This window comes from Tasmannia lanceolata, unplaced genomic scaffold (assembly GCF_043159265.1).
Source record: "Tasmannia lanceolata isolate RefF3 unplaced genomic scaffold, GAP_Taslan_0.1 ptg000013l, whole genome shotgun sequence".
In the NCBI taxonomy this organism is placed as follows: Eukaryota; Viridiplantae; Streptophyta; class Magnoliopsida; order Canellales; family Winteraceae; genus Tasmannia; species Tasmannia lanceolata.
The window spans coordinates 5,797,614-5,816,706 of NW_027518690.1; the positions used below are offsets into that span (position 1 = coordinate 5,797,614).

General features: G+C 43.2%; 1 protein-coding gene across 3 annotated transcripts; it reads left to right on the forward strand.

The window, feature by feature from the left end:
* The first annotated feature begins 12,475 nt into the window (after positions 1-12,475).
* LOC143889613 (disease resistance protein At4g27190-like) lies at positions 12,476-18,537 on the forward strand. 3 transcript variants are annotated; one of them, XM_077393881.1, is made up of 3 exons: positions 12,476-12,629; positions 13,531-13,666; positions 15,563-18,537. In XM_077393881.1, exon 3 carries the CDS (start codon positions 15,657-15,659, stop codon positions 18,264-18,266), a length of 2,610 nt encoding a protein of 869 aa, XP_077249996.1. In that variant the 5' UTR covers positions 12,476-12,629; positions 13,531-13,666; positions 15,563-15,656; the 3' UTR covers positions 18,267-18,537. The 3 variants fall into 3 exon arrangements, with proteins under 3 accessions (XP_077249996.1, XP_077249998.1, XP_077249997.1); XM_077393883.1 differs by lacking the exon at positions 13,531-13,666; XM_077393882.1 differs by lacking the exon at positions 12,476-12,629 and having other exon boundaries at positions 13,218-13,666.
* The last annotated feature ends 556 nt before the right edge of the window (positions 18,538-19,093 follow it).

Sequence of the window (19,093 nt, forward strand, 5' to 3'; positions counted from 1 at the left end):
CTTCTATAGCCATGATCTCTTCATCAGGGAAATCTGCCGTTAGAACTGCATTCTCATCTACAGGCGCATCGGCCAACTGCTCAGCTATCACACGCCCTTTAACCGATTTCTGGGTCACATAGGCGATATCAAATTCAGACAATAGCAGCAACCATCTGGATGTTCTCCCGGTGAGGGCGGGCTTCTCGAACAAGTACTTCAACGGATCCATCCGTGAGAGTAAGAGAACCTTGTTCGATAATAGGTAATGCCTAAGCCTCTGAGTTGCCCAAACCAGTGCCAAGCAAGTCTTTTCCAAGATGGAATATTTGATTTCGTACTCCAGCATCTTCTTGCTGATGTAGTAGATAGGCTTTTCTTTCTTCGACTCAGGGTCTTGCTGGGCTAACATGCAACCCATAGCTGTGTCAGTGACAGACAGGTACAGCAACAGTGGCTGGTCCGGGATAACTGGTGACAAGATAGGAGGCAAAGTTAGACACTGCTTGACTTTCTCAAATGCTTCCTGACACTCATCATTCCACTTCTTTGGAGAATTTTTCTTCAACAGCTTGAAGATGGGTTCACACGTCATTGTCAACTGGTTTATGAACCTTCTTAGGTACTGAACCTTTCCCAGGAAACTACGGATCTGCCTCTCGGTCCTCGGCGGCTCCATCTCTTGGATTGCTTTGATCTTTTGAGGATCTACCTCGATCCCTCTTTCGCTGACCATGAATCCCAACAACTTCCCTGAAGTGACCCCGAATACACACTTGCTCGGGTTCAAGCGAAGCTTATACTTCCGAATCCTTTCAAAAAACTTCCCCAGGACTATGGCGTGCTCTGGTCGAGTCTTGGATTTAACGATCATGTCATCAACATAAACCTCAACCTCCTTGTGAATCATGTCATGCAATAAGGTGGTAGCCGCCCTCTGATAGGTTGCCCCTGCGTTCTTGAGCCCAAACGGCATCACTTTGTAGCAATATGTTCCCCATGGAGTGGTGAACGCAGTTTTTATCATGTCCTCAGGGGCCATCTTGATCTGATTATATCCGGAAAACCCATCCATAAAGGATAACAAAGCGTGACCAGCTGTATTATCCACCAGGAGATCGATGCTCGGCAAAGGAAAGTCATCCTTGGGACTTGCCTTGTTTAAATCTCTGAAATCCACGCACATTCTGACTTTTCCGTCCTTCTTGGGCACCGGTACTATGTTAGCCAGCCATTCCGGATATTCAACTACTTGAATGAAGCCCGCATCTAACAGCTTCTTGACTTCATCATGGACTTTCAATTCCCATTCTGGTTTTAATTTTCGAAGTTTTTGCTTTTTCGGCTTGGCGCCTGGGATTAGGGGAAGACGATGCTGGACGATGTCTTCGCTTAATCCCGGCATGTCATCATAGGACCAAGCAAAAACTTCTTCGTATTCTTTAAGCAAAGTGATTAATTCTCCACGCTCCTCCGGGGATAACGTTTTGCCAATCCGTATTTCCCGGATTAAGGTTTCGTCACCTATGTTGACGATTTCAATTTCTTCTTCGAGTGGTTTAGCTCGACGCTGCTCCTCCTGAGTAATCATGTGTTTGATTTCAGGGGGAGTTTCATCGTCGGCATCCTTATAAGAGGGGGAGTCTTGATCATTGTTATTAGTTTTATCAATTTGAGAAGCAGAAACAGAGACAGGAAGATACTGAAACGAGTCCTTTATTTCATTCATAGAATCAAAATTCACATCATTGATCAACTGGCCCACAGCAGGCTTTACAATATGCTCAAAAAGAAAGTTTGCATTGTCAACTGAAATGCTGACACTTGACTCAACTGGACTATGTATGGACTTTGCAGTATATTCCATAACAGACTCATCTTCATAGACAACATCTATACCGGAGGACTCGCCACCCACACCAGGAGTGTCTAAGCTTCCTAAGGTACCTGCATCCAAAGAATTGTTAGAAATAACAGACTTTATATTTGACTCGGAAACAGACACATACTCAGAAACTTTAGACTCTTTTAGAGGAACATGACCACACTGAAGAACTAATTGAGGAATGACCTGAGAAGTCCAGTTATCAAGGGGTACCTCAGCTGGGGTAATTCGGCCCTTAGGGTTCAGGAAGTGCGCATCTTCTCTGATCATAGCAATGACCGGTGCCTCAACCTCGAAGAGGGAGTCCAGAAGCTGCGACTCTAAGTTCTTAGCCCAATCATATTCTTGCTTTTCGACGGCTACAATCTGTCCATGGAAGTACTCGTCTGGCAATTCATCTGCGATGAAAATTTCAAAACCTGGTAGCTCTTTCCCAGACTCATCAAACCACGGCTCGGGAAAACCATAGAACGGACGATCAGCTCCTTCTTTCCTGTACTTACCATTCATCAACAGACTGAACGGCCCCATAGGCAGCTCTAGGCCCCGACGACGCAGCTCTGCCCACTTCAGCATGTACTGCTTTCTCTCCTTGATCTCTTTCTGGGTGGGTTCATATCCTAACCCAAACAAATTGTTTGCGACCTTCAGCTCCGGCCACTCAGTTAGACCTTGCAGGCTTCTCCCCAGACCAGTTCCAGGAATATACCCATACTTGCGCATTATTCGGGCTACCTGCGCATTTGTACTGGACATAAACAAAATTTCCTCGTTCATAGCTTCTTCCATAGTAATGGTTGAAACTTCAAGTGAAAACCCCGTCAGACTGACATCTATGGTGCTTGAACCGATCTGCTCTTGGGAAATCTGCCCAACCTCTGGTTCTGGGTCCCCTCTAACTGTGATAATTCTGTTATTCTTGACGAACTTGAGCTTCTGATGGACAGTGGAAGGAACCACTCCGACTTTGTGAAGCCAAGGTCGGCCGAGAAGGAGGAAGAAAGAGGTCTTGATATCTAGAACTTGGAATTCCACGTCAAACATTTCACCTCCGATCTCAATTTCGGTGACCAAGGTGCCAATGACATCCCTCCTGGTCCCATCATAAGCCAGTATCCCCTGCTCCGACGGAATATAGTCATTCGGCCCAAACCCCAAGGCAGTGGCGGTGCTCAAAGGACACACATTCAGAGCTGACCCGTTGTCAACCAAAACCTCTGGCACTTTCTTCTTATTGCACACGACGGTAATTCTGAGAGATTTTGTGTGATTTTTACCCTCCGAAGTCAGATCTTCATCCGAAAAGGACACGGTCATAGCTGATCTGGTCATGGATACGAGCCCAACCAGCTCATCAGGGGTTATATTCACAGACACCTGTGCTGTATTCAGTTCGCGAAGTATAACCTGACGATGTTTAGGTGATGACATCAGCAGACCCCAGATAGAAACATTAGCTTGGGTCTTCCTAAGCTGCTTCAACAAAATGTCCTCATCTTCCTCAGGACTCAGCTTCTGATTCTGGTTTTCAACTGCTCTGGCGATCTCAGCAGGATTCTCTGCTCTCAACTCAGGAGGCTTAAAGAAACGTCCACCGCGGGTAACATGGCGAACTTCATCACACGGATCGTTCAACAGCAGCAAGTCCTCATCCTCAAGCTTAAGGACATATGGGACTTCATTTTTCTCCTCCTCCCCCTCGAATCTGAGGACATAAGGACATCCAGAGGATTCCCCAACTTCTTGCGCAGAGGACAAGACATAAGGCTCTTCGCACTTTAATTCTTCATCATCGGATTCCCATCGCAAGATATACGGCTCATCAGAGATAACGGCGCATATACGAGAATGGTCCAGGACAACCTCTTCAGTGAGAATGGCATAGACATTTGGAGGAGGCATAGTATGCGTCGGCAATGGATTCCTGGTGACATTAGGAAGAGCTTCCACCACAATTTCTTTTGCCTCGATCTTATCCTGGATCCTATGCCTTAGTGCCAAACATCTGTCAGTCAAATGCCCAACACTCTGGTGATATTCGCAGTACTGATCTTTTCTCCAGTATTTCGGGAGAGGATTGGGAACTTCCCGGGGTTCTAGTAGAGTGATCTTCTTGTCTCGCAACAGTTTTTTGAGAGCCACAGATAGGGAATAGGGTAGTGGGGTGAATTGTCTGGGCTCAGTTCTTTCCGGACGAATTCCTCCGGGACCTTCTCTCCTAACTGGACGAGCAATATTCACGTTGTTAACTTCCTTCGGAGGCGCCATAGGCCTTTTTCCCTCTCTGACATCTGAGGTGGAGGTTCTAGCTCTCAGGCCGCCCTTAGCCAATATGTCTTCGATCCTAGTCCCGGTCTTGATCAGATGATCGAAGTCATTGAAGTACTGGATTGACATATGAGGAAAGTAAAAGGGGGAAAGATTCTTGACGGCAATCTTGATAAGATCGTCATCCGGTAACTTGTGGGTCATTTGTGCTGCCTTTCTCCTCCATCGCCGAATGAAAGAAGTAAAGGTCTCATTAGGTCCCTGCTTCAGCGATTTCAGATCCCTTTTTGTCACGTCAATCCCCTCTTCCATGGAGAATTGCTGGACAAATTTGTTAGCCACACCTTCAAGGGTCCTGCTTTCTTCCGGCTTCAGATGCAAAAACCACTTCTTGGCTGTCCCGGTCAAAGTTCTAGGGAACACTAAAGCAATCTGCTCTGGGGACAAACCGTGTTGCTGCAACAGGGGAATGACTGACTTGAGATGGCTACGAGGGCACCCCATTCCGTCGTATTTGTCAAAATCTGGCATTTTGAACTTGGGCGGAAGCACGACCCCTGGAGCTATCATGAATTCAGACATATCCAAATTCTTGGGACCTTGGCACTTCATGGTTTCCATATCCCGGGTCAGCTTCTCAATTTGGTCAGCCAATTCTTGTGCTTTATCAGGATTTCCCAGGTTAGGAAGACAGTTCTCTGCTGCGTACTGGCCCTCATCAAAATCTTCGAATTCAGGCAATACAGCTGGCCTGGAAGGAACAAGTGGAACGGAAGGTATGGCTGGAGACGGCTGATTGGCATGATCTTTAGAGGTAGAAAGACGATCATTTTTCAGGAGGGCTATATCATCCTTCATGGCACTCAACTGAAGAAGAATAGTCTTCATCATCTCATTCATATCAGGACTGTTGTTTCCGGTACCTTCCATTGATTCAGATGCAGGTGAAATGGGTGAAAGAATTTCTGAACGACCAAGGGGAAGCGGCGCAGGAGAAGTAAAGGATTCTGGGGAAAAAGAAAGTCTATTCAGCCTGGAATCTGAAGACTGACGAGACCAGGCCGATTTTGGATTGACTTTCTTGGGAGCGATGATGTCCCGCTAAGACTCCTGAAGGGAAGTTAATAGGTTAGATTGCACACTTGATAATTGAGATGGAACACTTCACACAAATTCAAGGCGAGAAAAAAAGAAGAAGAACAAAAGAACACATTTTCATTGATCACAAATCAAACTGTAGATACGATTGATAAAACATGTCACTTTTAATTACAAGTAGATGGAACAAAATGAGCATAATGAAACTTGAAATTAAAATGACAATTGCATGAAAATGGTCTTCAATGCTCCATGATCCGAGCTCTCTTTCCCGCGGGCTCTTCTGGTAACTCCTTCCGATGGACTTTAGATGATAGAGCAAATCTCTTAGCGGTAACCTTGTTTCCCCAAGCAGCTACAATAGATTTTATGAGACCGGGGGTAAGCTTTTCGCAAGGAGGAGGGGTTACAAATCCGGGAGGACATGGATTTCCCGTGATCTGGTAAAGCAGACGAGTGGGTGCATAAAAGGTTGACTTTTCCAAACCCATAAGATACACAAAAGGATGCGGGTAGGTGCTAGTGATAACGTGTAAACACGGATGGCTCACCCCGTGGAATTGATCCTTCTCCACGTGCTGTAACCAATTACACCACTCATCAATGGATTGTGGTTGATTGGCCATTGGTTGCCAGGAAGGGGAATTTTTCAGGGTGTACTTGTCGCGACTTTTTGGTTTGAGGATAGTGAGTTTTTCACAAAGCCAAACATATAACAATTTGGCGCACCCATAGAAACTATTTTGAACCTTTTGATGGTCAATGCGGTCTAGTCCAGAAAAGGTTTCTGCCAACATTAGAGGAACAGGATTCCTTCCTTTGTTTATTTGGTCTATTACACCAAGCAAAGCCAACGGGGCGGCACGGGAGTCTCCACGAATGACATGACGCGCAAGAACTCCAAAGATTAAGGCGTTACGCCGACAAGTCTGAAAATGGGAGCTAGTAGGGTCACCATTCTTTGAAAAAAGTTTAATGAGATCATAAACTTCCACGTATGTGCCCTTGAAACAGGGTAGAGCATCAACAGTATCATTTCTGAATAGTCCACAGAAAAGGGAATGGGAGTCCATGCTTGAGGGTCGAATCCAAAGTCCTTCAGGTGGGATTTCTAACAGGGCGCACCAATCTTCAAAGATCGGACAGAATTCGAAAGGACCAAATCGAAAAACATGAAGGGTGTGATCCCAGAATTTTGCAGCTGCTTGGAGAAATTTCCAATCCACGTCAGATACGCTCAAATAATTGAACGTGCTTATAAATCGATCAACCATGCTCCTTTCATACTCACGCGGGAGAGCTTTGGTAGCCTCACTAATCCAATCCTTCAATACGTTATTTGACATGGTTAAACCTAACATAGAGATAGGATAAGATTATCAGGAAATGAAGATAACCTGGTATAAATAAATGACAAGGATAAATGCATGGGAAGGATACAATCGATGACCCAGAATTTTTCATCACCGATCAAAGATGATCAGCAAGTCAGGAAGGTAGACCATGGCCACAAAATGACAGAAGTAGGTCATAGACCAGATCTAAATCTGATGATGGATACCAACAACTATTCGATCAATATGATGAAAAATGATAGATCGTGGTCATAAAGACAGCAGACAAGCCATCAACCAGATCTAAGACACCACGAGTAGACAAGGATCTAATCCTACTGAGTAATATCTACATAAGATGAATCTACGATACAACCAAAGAATTGATACATAACCAAAAGGAAGCCAATAAATTGTGACCACGAGAACGACCTGTATAGGCCACCAACCCAGTGAAACTGAAGGGGATGCAAATACAACTGATCAAACCAGAAGTTTTCACTAGAAATGGTTTTTAAGCTAATCGGGGCTGTACATGGGAATCGAAACCAGGTAAACCGACTCTAAAGAATAGCAGTCAAGCTTAAAAATATTTTGCAAAAAATTCAGCAGCATAACGGCTAGACAAGAGAGTCAAGATAAGGTAAACTCATGGTTTAACTAAAATAGCGGTCATGCTCAAAAAAAAAAAAAAAAATTTGGATAAAATCCGGCAACATAACGGCTATGCAAAAGATTCCCACAGCTCAACCAAAGGGTGCGTAAATGGAAAGAATAGTAGTACAAGACTCTTAGTAAGAATACTACTATTCAACCGACAGTAATAAGATTGAGCTCACAATCGGTAAACGAAACGTGGTCACAAGAGAAAGATAACCTAATGAACGACTGACTGCGGATGGGAATGTATGACCACGGATCAACTCCTATAATCAACAGACCAAAGGACAAATCATGGCCAAGCCACTGACTAGATCTAGATCTGAATGAGGACTGGGTACCACCGACTGAAATAAATAAGGAACTCTAACTAAAAGGAGAACCCTAATATACACAATCAGTATATACAGGTATATACACATATTCATATATCCTAACCAGGGGCACCAGCCCTAATCCTAATCTAGCGGAGTCGATGAAGTCTCGACTCAAGACAGACTGATGAGTGTACTAGGACCGTGCTGTAGCCATGTAAGATGAGCTACCCTAGTCTACAAATGGGACAAAGCTCCTAACTCTAAGCTTTACATGTGTAAGCAACACACGTTCGACCCTTATATGAATGCAATATACTTATATAAACATGTGTACTTCCTAGTTGGATTTCACTAAGTTAGTAAGTATATACATAATATATAAAACAAAGTAGGGCTCCGGACTCAATCTATCGGGTACTATGCTTATGAACCATACTTAATATGTATAACTCAAGTGCACCGAGTGTTATACATAGTATGCTTCATTGCTCATCGGCTGCTGTAAACACAAGTGCACCGAGTGTTTACGGCTGCAGCGCTGGCGCATAGCTTGGAAATAGATTCAACAGCACCATCAGGGTGTAATAACATCCCAGTCGGGCACGCATTGAATCTATCCCGTGGAGCCAATAATGAAAAACAAATAAAAAACAATGAAAGGAATAAAAAAAATATGATAATGCATGATGTGCAGTGTGCGAATCCCTTGTTTTAATTACGCACCTACTTGGTGCCCCTGGATTCTAACGATAAAGTTCCCATTTAGCTTGATTTTGACCCAAATTTCTCCAAAATTAATTAAAATGGCATTTTTACAGAGTTAGGCAATGTTTCAAAAACTCCCCAGCAGAGTCGCCAGCCTGTGGAACCAGATCCGGGACGGGCGTGGAGGACGGGCCCCCACGCGAGTCTCTCTAGATCGTCCACGTGAAGGAGAGCCCTGCCAAGGAACTCTCGAAAGAGTGCCCCTCACAGCATGAGCGGCGATGTAAAGTGAGATACCTCTCGATTCGGGGACCAGCCCAGATTCGAGGCGTACCTTAAACAAAGAAGAGTCGCCATCCAAGGAAGTGGGCCCTGGATCCCATGCTGTGCTCTGTTGCAACGGATAACCAGAGATATAAAATAGGGTTCGTGCCTGATGACGAATGGGGAAGGGATTAGGCGCCCCCAATTCGCCCAAGTGCTAGCACCTGGTCTCTTATGCCATTTATTATTAATTTTGAAGAGTTTTGGGCGAAAATCATGCGAAATGGGAACGAATATCTCCGAGATAACGTCTAGCTAATCATGCATGTCTCGGAGATGAATAAGAAGCACACACAAAAGAAATGAAAGATATGTCGCCTAAGAATAGCTAGGTTATGAGTGCCATGCCTAATTGGTGTCTAAGTTCTGGTGGACAAGCACATGCATGTTACAGCTAAAGGTATAGGATCTGTACATAAAAATAAGAAAACACAGCAAAACACACAACACAACACGACTCGACACACGACCCGACACGACAAACCCTAGACTCTAATGCAATACTTGACTCGGACCAGGATGGCCATCCATCCTAGCTGCACTACGTATCCCGGCCTCGGGAAGAATCAGAGCCAACGTAGTTCGGCGACCTATGCTAAACTACAATGCCTAACCCTCTAGGACCGCTATCCTAGACTCGATCAACTAGACCTGACTAGTTTTTAAAGCTTCTTGCGCCATTGCTTAAGTTCAAGTGAATGGTAATTTTTAGGACTCCCTATATGCCCTAAGTAATGCAGGTGGACCTACACCCTAAGTGTGACTAGGCTGTGTGTCCTAAGGAAAACCATGGGCTATCTAAGCGCGTTCTAGTCTAGCCATCGGCTCGACTAAGTGTCTAACCGACCACGATCTGAGGCCTCCTAACTCTAGGGACACTTACACGACCAGACATGACAAATCCACAAGATCAGGACAGACTCCTAACTCTAAGACACCCCAAAAGCCTAGGACTGACTCCTAACTCTATGGGAAGGTCTTTTTTTGAAAAGGTTTTGAAGTTTTTTGTGTTTTTTTTGGAATATTTGAAATGTTTATTTTTAAAGGTTTGACTGAACTTGGGTGGACGAAAAGGTGAGAAATATTTGTAAAATAAGTGTAAATAAAAAAAGAAAAGGTGACTGGGCTCAGGATGCCAGCAGCACGCCTGAGCGGCCTACGTACCCCTCAGCTAGGGATCAAGCCATCCGTAGTTCGGACGGAAAGGTGAGAAATATTTACAAAAATGGTGACTGAAAATGGTGAAAGGGTGTAAAAATGGTGTCTAAAAATGGTGACTGAACTCAGGGTGCCAGCAGCACGCCTGAGCTGCCTACGTACCCCTCAGCTAGGGATCAAGCCATCCGTAGTTCGGACAGAATTCCTAACTACTCTGCACATGACTCAAGATTTTTTGAGATTTTTTATTTTTCAGATGTTTTTGAATTTTTAAGTGTTTTTGAAATGTTTTTGTTGTTTTCAAGTATTTTTGAAATGTTTTTGTTGTTTTCAAGTATTTTTGAAATATTTTTGTTGTTTTTTTGACACCAGAGAATAAAATCCTATCATCATAAGGGTAGGGAGACTTCTGGAATCCCGCAAAGGTTGGACATCATCCTATACTTTGCGGGGGAACGAACAGAAAAATAACTCGGCAAGGGTTGGACAGCATCCTATACCTTGCAGGAGCGGGTAAAGATCACGACTTGATGAGAGGATGGACAGAATCCTAACCCCTATGATGATAGGAAAAACTCCTGGACTGACTGAAGGACTGACTCCTGTGCTGAAGACTGTTATAATTACTATTTATAATTACTATACAAGATTACTATTCAAAAATACTATTCATAATTACTATTTATAGGTACTATTCAAAACTACTATTCATAATTACTATTTATAAGTACTATTCAAAACTACTATTCATAATTACTATTTATAAGTACTATTCAAAACTACTATTCATAGTAGGACTCGTTGATGTGGGACCCGCTGTTGTGGGACCCGTTGATGTGGGACCCGCTGCGGGACCCGCTGTTGTGGGACCCGCTGCGGAACCCGTTGTGGGACCCGCTGTGGGACCCGCTGATGTGGGACCCGCGGATGTGGGACCCGCTTTGGGACCCGCTGTGGGACCCGCGGATATGGGACCCGCGGATGTGGGACCCGCTGTGGGACCCGCTGAGACCCGCCGCTGTGGGACCCGCTGCGGGACCCGCTGTGGGACCTACTGATGTGGGACCCACTGATGTGTGACCCGCTGTGTGTGACCCGCTGTGGGACCCACTGGGACCTACTGATGTGGGACCCACTGATGTGGGACCCACTGATGTGGGACCCGCTATGGGACCTACTGATGTGGGACCCGCTGTGGGACCCGTGTAGTGCGAAGAATGAATAATTATAAAATAAAATAAAAAAAATGAACTTACGCCAGCTTTGGGAGGAACAAGAGATCCAGGAAGGTGTTGACAGAGTCGTGCTTGTGTGGGGCCCGCTGATGTGGGACCCTCTGATGTAGGACCCGCTGATGTGGGATCCGCTGGAGGTGGGGCCCGCTGGAGGTGGGGTGGAGGAGATGTGGATGCCGGTGGAGCTCCAGTGGTTGGTTGGGAGGATGCCGGAGAAGGTGGTGGTGATCGGTGGATGGCCGGTCGGAGATGGGTTTGGCCTCGCCGGATTCCGGCTGGATTGCCGGAGGAGAAGACTCTCTCTCTCTCTCTCTCTCTCTACAGATCTCTCCTCTCTCTCTCTCTCTCTCCCCTCTGCAGATCTCCCTCTCTCTCCCTCTCCCCTCTGGTTTTTCCTTCTTTTTTTTTTTTTCTCCAGTTCCCCCCTCTGGATTTTTCTCTCCTCTGGTCTTTTCTCTCTCCGAGAGAGAAGAAGACTGGGGAGGCTCTCATGACTCATCATGAGAGAGGATGATGGGTTTTTTTTTGTCCCCCTCTTGTCCCCCCCATTTCCCATTTTTTTGCAAAATAATAAAAAAAAAAAAATAAAAAATAATTTTCAAATGGCATTGGATGCCATGCGAAAACCAAAACCACTCATTACGCCTACTTTAAAAACGAAGAAAATGATGACCGTCCTTATTCTCTCTTTGACCACATAAGCGGGTCCCACAACAGCGGGTCCCACACAAGCGGGCCCCACGCAAGCGGGTCCCACATCAGCGGGCCCCACATCAGCAGGTCCCACACAAACGGGCCCCACAAAAGCGGGCCCCACAAAAGCGGGTCCCACACAAGCGGGCCCCACATTCTCTTTTGCTCGGATTAATTTCATTCATTTTCCGTCTGACCTCGGGATTTTATTCGAATATGCGGGTTTAGGGCCTTGTCAAAATGGGGTGTCTACACGACCACACACACTCACTCACACACACCTTAACGTTATTTGTTAAGTTTTAAAGGCAACGAAAAATGTTAAAGGGGGTGAATTTATCCTCAAGCAGTGAACCATTCTCACAGAAACCGTTAGTTGGGGGGAGGGTATCATTCTCTATTTTAACTAAACCAAGGAAAAGTGAATAAAATATTTTTGACAAGGCTGTGACAAGTAATGTTAAAGTATAAAAGAATAAATAAAGTCTTCTCCAACAGCTTAAGCTTATGGAGTAACTGGTAGTTTCACTAGTAATCGCAATCCCCCCCCCCCCCCCCGCCCCAAAAAAAAAATAATAAAATAAAATCTATGTCATAGTTGCAATAGTAGGATTTATTCTTTGCTTTAAAAAGACTAATCCCTTTCTTGTATTCCTCACCCTCTCATGCAAGTTATCATCTCTAACTTTAATTTTTCTTTTTCTTTTTAATCATGACTACTCTTCTCATGTATCAAGAAAAGAATTCAATTCCAATCCCTTTTTAAGTGTTATAAGTAGCAAGCTACTTCTTCATCCTACGTTTGAAACACATAAAAAAAAGCCTTCGTATCATAGCCCAAGGCCTAATAGTGTGGTAACGATTATAAGATCCTAAATTTTTTATTATTGATAGAAATAAAAGAAGTACAAGAGGTTCCTTTCTCTCAATTGCTACTACTACATTGGCCCTGAGTGACCGGCAAAATTTTCAGGTAACTACCTCGCTCCAACTCTTTTTTTAACTCCAAGATTTTTAATAGGATGGCTAAAGTCAAAGCTAGTTATATTTGTAATATACTTAATTCTCTTATGAAGATTTACATTTGTTAAGATATCTGATAGTGGGTTTCTTCTAGTTGCGTAAATAGGGGGTAAAACATTTGTTTACCTCCTACTCGAAAACCACATATGCCTGTTCAGTGGGTAAAGTAAACTCACTTACTTTCCCTCTTTTATCTCATTATCGGTTTGCATGAGATTTTATACTGTATAAGCCCTTATAGTCCCTTATTATTCAAACCACACTGTAGGATGATCCAAACCGTCCATATGATGGGCCATAACATAAATAGGTTGTGCCCAAAAAATCATTTCCATAGGATGATCCTAGCCCTCCGATCTCTAGAGGTTTCCATAAATAAGCAGTTCATCTACAGATTGGAGGGTTGGGATCATCCTATGGAAATGATTTTTTGGCACAACCTATTTACATTATGGTCCATCATATGGACGGTTTGGATTATCCTATAGTGTAGTCGGGTACCTTTGTATATCCAAAGTTTATACATTATAAGGTCTTAACTTTTAGGAAGAGGTACAGCAATTGTAAGTAGACAGGTATAGAAATATGAGATTTTATATGGTGTGTGCAAATTTTTCAAAAAATATTGTGGGGCCCACTATGTGGGATGATCCAAACCGTTTAAAAAAGAACAGAAAACACTAATAAGTTGTACCAGATAAATGATCTCCATTGGATGATCCTAACCGTCCAATCTATAGAGGTTTCTATTTATGTCAAGTCCTTCTACAGATCGAAGGGTTAGGATCATCCTTGATATATGGGGTACAAACTATTTATGTTGTGGCCCGATAAATGAACGATTTTAGCAGGGTTTTCTATTTATATGGCATTGGTCCCCACTACCGTCCATCGACCGAAGTGATCAAGTTGCATTGCAAGATCAGATCGAGCCAAAATAGGTAGACGGATCCAGGACTTCAAAATATTGATCGAAACTAGAAAGAGGTATGATCTAAAATTTGTTTTGTATTCTAGTAATCTATATGGTTAGATTAGTTAGCTTCATAAAGATTTAAACATAGATCTAAAGATAGATTATTAAATTGTTAGATCTATTTGATCAATCAGATTAGATATGTTTATATGTTAGATCTCTATACATAAAAAGAAATTTACATAGGAAAAGATATGGTGATCGATGGGAGAGACCAACAATGAGAATGTGGCTTGTGATGTTGTGGCTAGAACCCATTTGTTTGGCTCCCTCTTCGGTCTGACTCCCGGTTCTGCTACCATTATTCATTTACATATTATATAAGCTACTTAACAATTTAATATAAGGGAAATGATACCCCCCTCCCGCTCTAAACGGATAAAATCCCCTCCTTTAATGGTTTCTGTGAGAATGGTTCTGGGTTAATGCCTCGGGTCACCCTGACCCGGCCCGACCCTAAGTTTTCTATTATAGAATTAAACCATATGTGCATGTTTCTTTTCCTAATGTTTTCTATTATCTTGGATTGATGTTTCTTTAGATTATTATTATTAATTGTCTCTGTTGCCCGTCATGTTGTTGAATTCATATTGTCTAATTTTGTTCCCTTTCACTGTTTATTGATCATTTTGTTCTATATGATAAGTGGTTTCTTTATTTTTGGCACTCTTAACAGGTATTTTTGCACTAGGGTCAATTAGGGCCGAGCCGGCCCAATCAGGGCGGGCCAGGGCCAGCATTGAGCTCTGTAGGGCGGGCAATGGGTTGAGGTTTTTCGGCCCTGCCTCAGGGTCAGGGCGGGTCAGGGTCGTGATAATGGGATCCAGGGTTGGGCTTCGGTTTTGAAAAACCCGACCCTGTTGCAGCCCTAATTGATACTTGGGTAAAAAAATAGGCCAAGTGATATATTCACCCCTTTTTCCTACTTTGGACAGCCCCCTCTAGTGTACTTAGACCAAGGGTGCAACTCGGGTCGGGTTGGATCAGGTTGAGGCCAACCCTAACCCAACCCGAGATATCATTCCCTCAACCCTAACCCAACCCAACCCGAGCCTCGGGTTGAGGATGGTCAACCCTAACCTAACCTGCCTCTAAATCTTTCATCCCTAACCCAACCCGTCTACCCGAAATCGGGTCGGGTTGAGTCGGGTTGGTTCGGGTTCACCTTGGGCAAAACAGAAAAATTCAGTTGAATAAAGGTCGGGTCGGGTTGCCAAGGCCTCAACCCTAACCCAACTCGAAATTAAATCGGGTTGGCTTTTCCCAACCCGAGCCAAAATCGGGTTGAATCCGTCGGGTTCGGTTTGAGCCCGACCCAAGTTGCACCCCTAACTTAGACAATCGTCCATTTGGATGTACGGAATATAGAATTAGACGGAAAACAGACTCCCATTACTTTCCTTTTACTCTTGATTTGAGAGAAAAGCCAAACAGTAAATAATGAACTGCACTTGAAAAAATTATGTAACTCTTGACTGTCCATGCTGAGAATAAAAAAAAACCTACATCATTGGATATTACAAATGCATGATTGGCATGATTTTTGGGCCATTGAAGGTCCAAATCAAGGGCTAGCAGATGAGTTGTCCGGATCAATCAATGATGGGAACCATTATGCCATGGTAGAGGCCCCTCATGTATCCTAAGGGGGGCATTGGGATACATGTTCATTCGGTGTCTCATGCCACGACTGAACATGTAAGCCCAATGGTTCAACCATTGACAATCTTCTAATCTTGTTTTGATGATTCAACGCTCTTCGGTTGTCACCACTTGGGCCTAACATTGTATTCATTTCATTCACAATAAGCAAGGGTTTGGCTTCTTAGGTAGTGATAATTTGGATAACACGCATTCTTGTTTTATTTTATGCTGATGGTGTCTTGACTGTTTCTTCTTTTATATAGGTAGTACAACTACAACTCAAGTGAAGACTGTATTTGGCTTTTGGCTTTTGATTGTGAGTTTTATTTGAAAAAAAAAGGAAAGAAAGAAAGGAAGATGTCTTCAAACACAAACACAAACACAATTGGAAATGTGTTTGAGCGCACGAGGCAACGCATCTGGGAGTGTCTGAGAGATCCAGATGTTTTTTGGATAGATGTTTTTGTCAGAAATAATCAGGATTCTGAATTTCGTGATCCAATAATTTACGCGATGACAATACGGGCCGTGCGACAAGTGATGGAGGAAGCCAAAGAATCCCATCTCTTTGATTTTACAGCGTGGGTAACGGTCCCAACTAAAGCTGCAGGTCCGTCGGAATTGATGTTGAGAATAGGGGACCAGTTGCGCATTCCTCATACAACAAGTTATTCTACCTTAAGGAGGATGTTAATGGATGGGAGGATCTTGTTGATTTTAGATGATGTTACAACGGGTGACACTATCCCTGTGTATCTTGAAGATGGTGCATTACATAGGGATAGCAAGGTTATCAGGGTTCGATTTTATGCCGGGTGGGGGGAAAATATTGACAGGAGGAAGAAAAAAAAGAGAATAATCGAGCAAGAAAGATGGTGGAGTTTGTCAGAGGAGGATGTTTGGAACCTACTATCCGGAGAGGCAAATGACTTGTCTACAGACCTCTCTGGAAATGGGATTAATTTCACTGGAGATACAATCATGAAATGCTGGATGATTTGTTTGCTCTTCCCCAAAGGTGTGGACGCAGATGATTTGATGCATCATTGGATCATCAAAGGCTATATAATTGGATTTGAAAGAGTTCTCGATGACGGTTTGTTATGGGCTAGAGCTCTTTTGGATGGGCTCCATGAACGACGTATGTTATTCACACATAAAATACATTACAACGACAAAGGACAAGTAATAATTTCCTTTTTTGTTGCTGGTGAAGCTACTAGAGAAAGAATTTCTCGTCGGCATAGATTCCTGCTAAGGTCAAATGTGGGATTAACACAACCTCCCGAGGCCGAGGAATGGGAAGACAAGGAGATGATCTCCTTATCCTGGAACGAAATAAGATCCCTCCTCCACCCATCATCATTATCATTCCTCCACCCATCATCATTATCATACGATGAAGATGGCAAGTGCACTGTTCATCCTCCTAAATGCCCCACACTCACCACTTTGTTGCTTGATCACAATCCACTGGAGATGATCCCTGAAACATTTTTTGAGCACATGAAAGGCCTTCAAGTGCTTGACCTCTCCTCTACACGTATCTCCTCACTTCCACCATCCCTGTCCTGCTTGAGCAACCTCCGCATGCTCTCGCTAAATGATTGTCCTTGCTTAGAAAGTCTCCCCATGCCCCAAATACAAGCTAAACTCGAGATTCTCAATTTTAAAAGAACCCCCATAAAAAGTTTGATTCCAAAGGCATCCTTTGAGGATATGCCTAACCTTCGTTTTCTAGACTTCTACGTACCAAATGCGAGTGGCATCACTCATTTTTCGGTAAGGGGATGTTTGTCCTTGGAAAGGTTGCGTGGCTTAGAAACTCTTGTAAATCTCCATATGCTGGATCTTTCGGGTACAAAGATAAAAAATTTCCCAGAAGAGATTACAAATTTGAAGAACCTATTGCGTCTAGACTTGATAGATACAAAACACCTCGAGATTGTCAATTGGAATGAGATACGTCGACTCCCAAAAGAGTTGAATTGGGATCAGTGCTCCATGAACTTGGCAAGGGAATCTCAAGTGAAAGGTAAAAATGGATATTTCATCTCTGTACATGATGCATGCATTTTTCAAACATTGGATTCCCACTCTCCCTTGTGGGAACAATACTTCCAAAAATTTCATTTCTATGTGTGTGCATACGAAGAACGATGCAAGGATAAAGATGATCCTTTCATGATCAAGCAAATTTATTACGGTGATATTTATGCCCAAATTAAAACCAAACACTTTGCACCTTCGACAAACTATGACAAATGTTTGGAGATTTACACGAGCAAAGGTATTCTCATTGGAATTGGAGGAGTTCTCTACAACACTGAATTCTTCCATCTGCATAATAACAAATTCATCACCACGCTATCTGATTTGGAAGTTGAAAATCTGAGCAAAATTATAGAGTGTGGAATTGAGAAATGCCACGAAATGAAAAGTTTAGTTATTGGACAAAGTGAGAACATTGATGTGTTTCACTGCCTAAAAAAGCTATGGGTTTACCATCTTACTAAAGCAACTGTCCTGTGCAAGGGAAAATTTGGAAGAAAAAGCTTTACACTCCTAAATAGCATCTATTTGGACTCTTGTCCAAGACTTGTGAACCTTTTCTCTTCAGAAATACGTTTTGAGAAGCTAGAAATACTTGAAATCAGATTCTGTTACAAATTAGAGACACTGTTCTATGAAGATCAGGTGGGCCAAGATGCATTCCCATTATTGCACACTTTATGTTTATGGGAGCTACCAATGCTAAAGACCATTTGCAATGGGTATTTGCCAAAACTGGAGAAGTTGAAAACGAAAGGATGTCTAAAGCTGCATAAGATTCCTCTTCACATTGGCAATCAAAATACCGCACCGGAAATTTTAGGGGAGGCTAACTGGTGGAATAATCTTGTTTGGGAAGACATGGGCATGAAGAACCGTATCCGTTTTCGGGAACAAAGCCCATTTACTTTGTAATTCATCTCTCTCTCTCTGTTGTGTGTGTGTGTGTGTGTTTTTTTTTTTCTTGTGTAATGACTAGATCTTCTTGCATTTTCATATTTCTATGGTGTGGGTACCAACATAAAAGCTGATGATTCCCCCACTCTGAAAGGGGTTTATGAAATTTTCGACCATCACAATTACACCATTTCTGTTATACTTTTATTTTCGACCATCACTATTACACCATTTCTGTTGTACTTTTGAAATTTTGAGAATAAAATATCATCTTTAATTAGGTGATTTGAACAAATTGAGCTAATAATCCAAATCCCATTTTTTGCTTATTGTTTATAGACTCTGTCTATGGAAGATATAGTTGGGGATATACCGAGTACATGAATAACGATATGGTAACCGAGTTGGGGACCGTGAGTGAAACAGAAGAAATAGGCTCTTCACACGATAGCAATCTTGTTACTTGAATTATGGCTTTATTTTCTCTAAACTGGCAAAACTACCCCCACACATGCCATGTGGCATGTGGGGATTTGCTCGGTTCCACTCTCGGTCTCCTTAGCAGCACTCTTAAGAATATCTTAGCTGTTTTAAAACCAAATCAAGTAAAATTCAGTTCCATTTTGATGCTCTGTGTTAGGCTTAAAATCGGTAACAGATACGGCAGTGACGTAAGAGCTGAGCTGGAGGACCTGAGGAGCCGAAGTGAAGGAGCTGAGCCCTGCACAAGAGCACATGAGGTCAGAAGACCAATCCGGAGTCATTACTCCGGACAGGCCATTCGACACTCAAGTCAGTATGAGCAGGAGTGCAGAGCGAGTTTTTTAAGAGTTGGTTGAGAAGTT

Bases quoted from the DNA above. Each gene is read 5' to 3' on its own strand.
- LOC143889613 (XM_077393881.1), top strand. From the start codon at position 15,657: ATGTCTTCAAACACAAACACAAACACAATTGGAAATGTGTTTGAGCGC.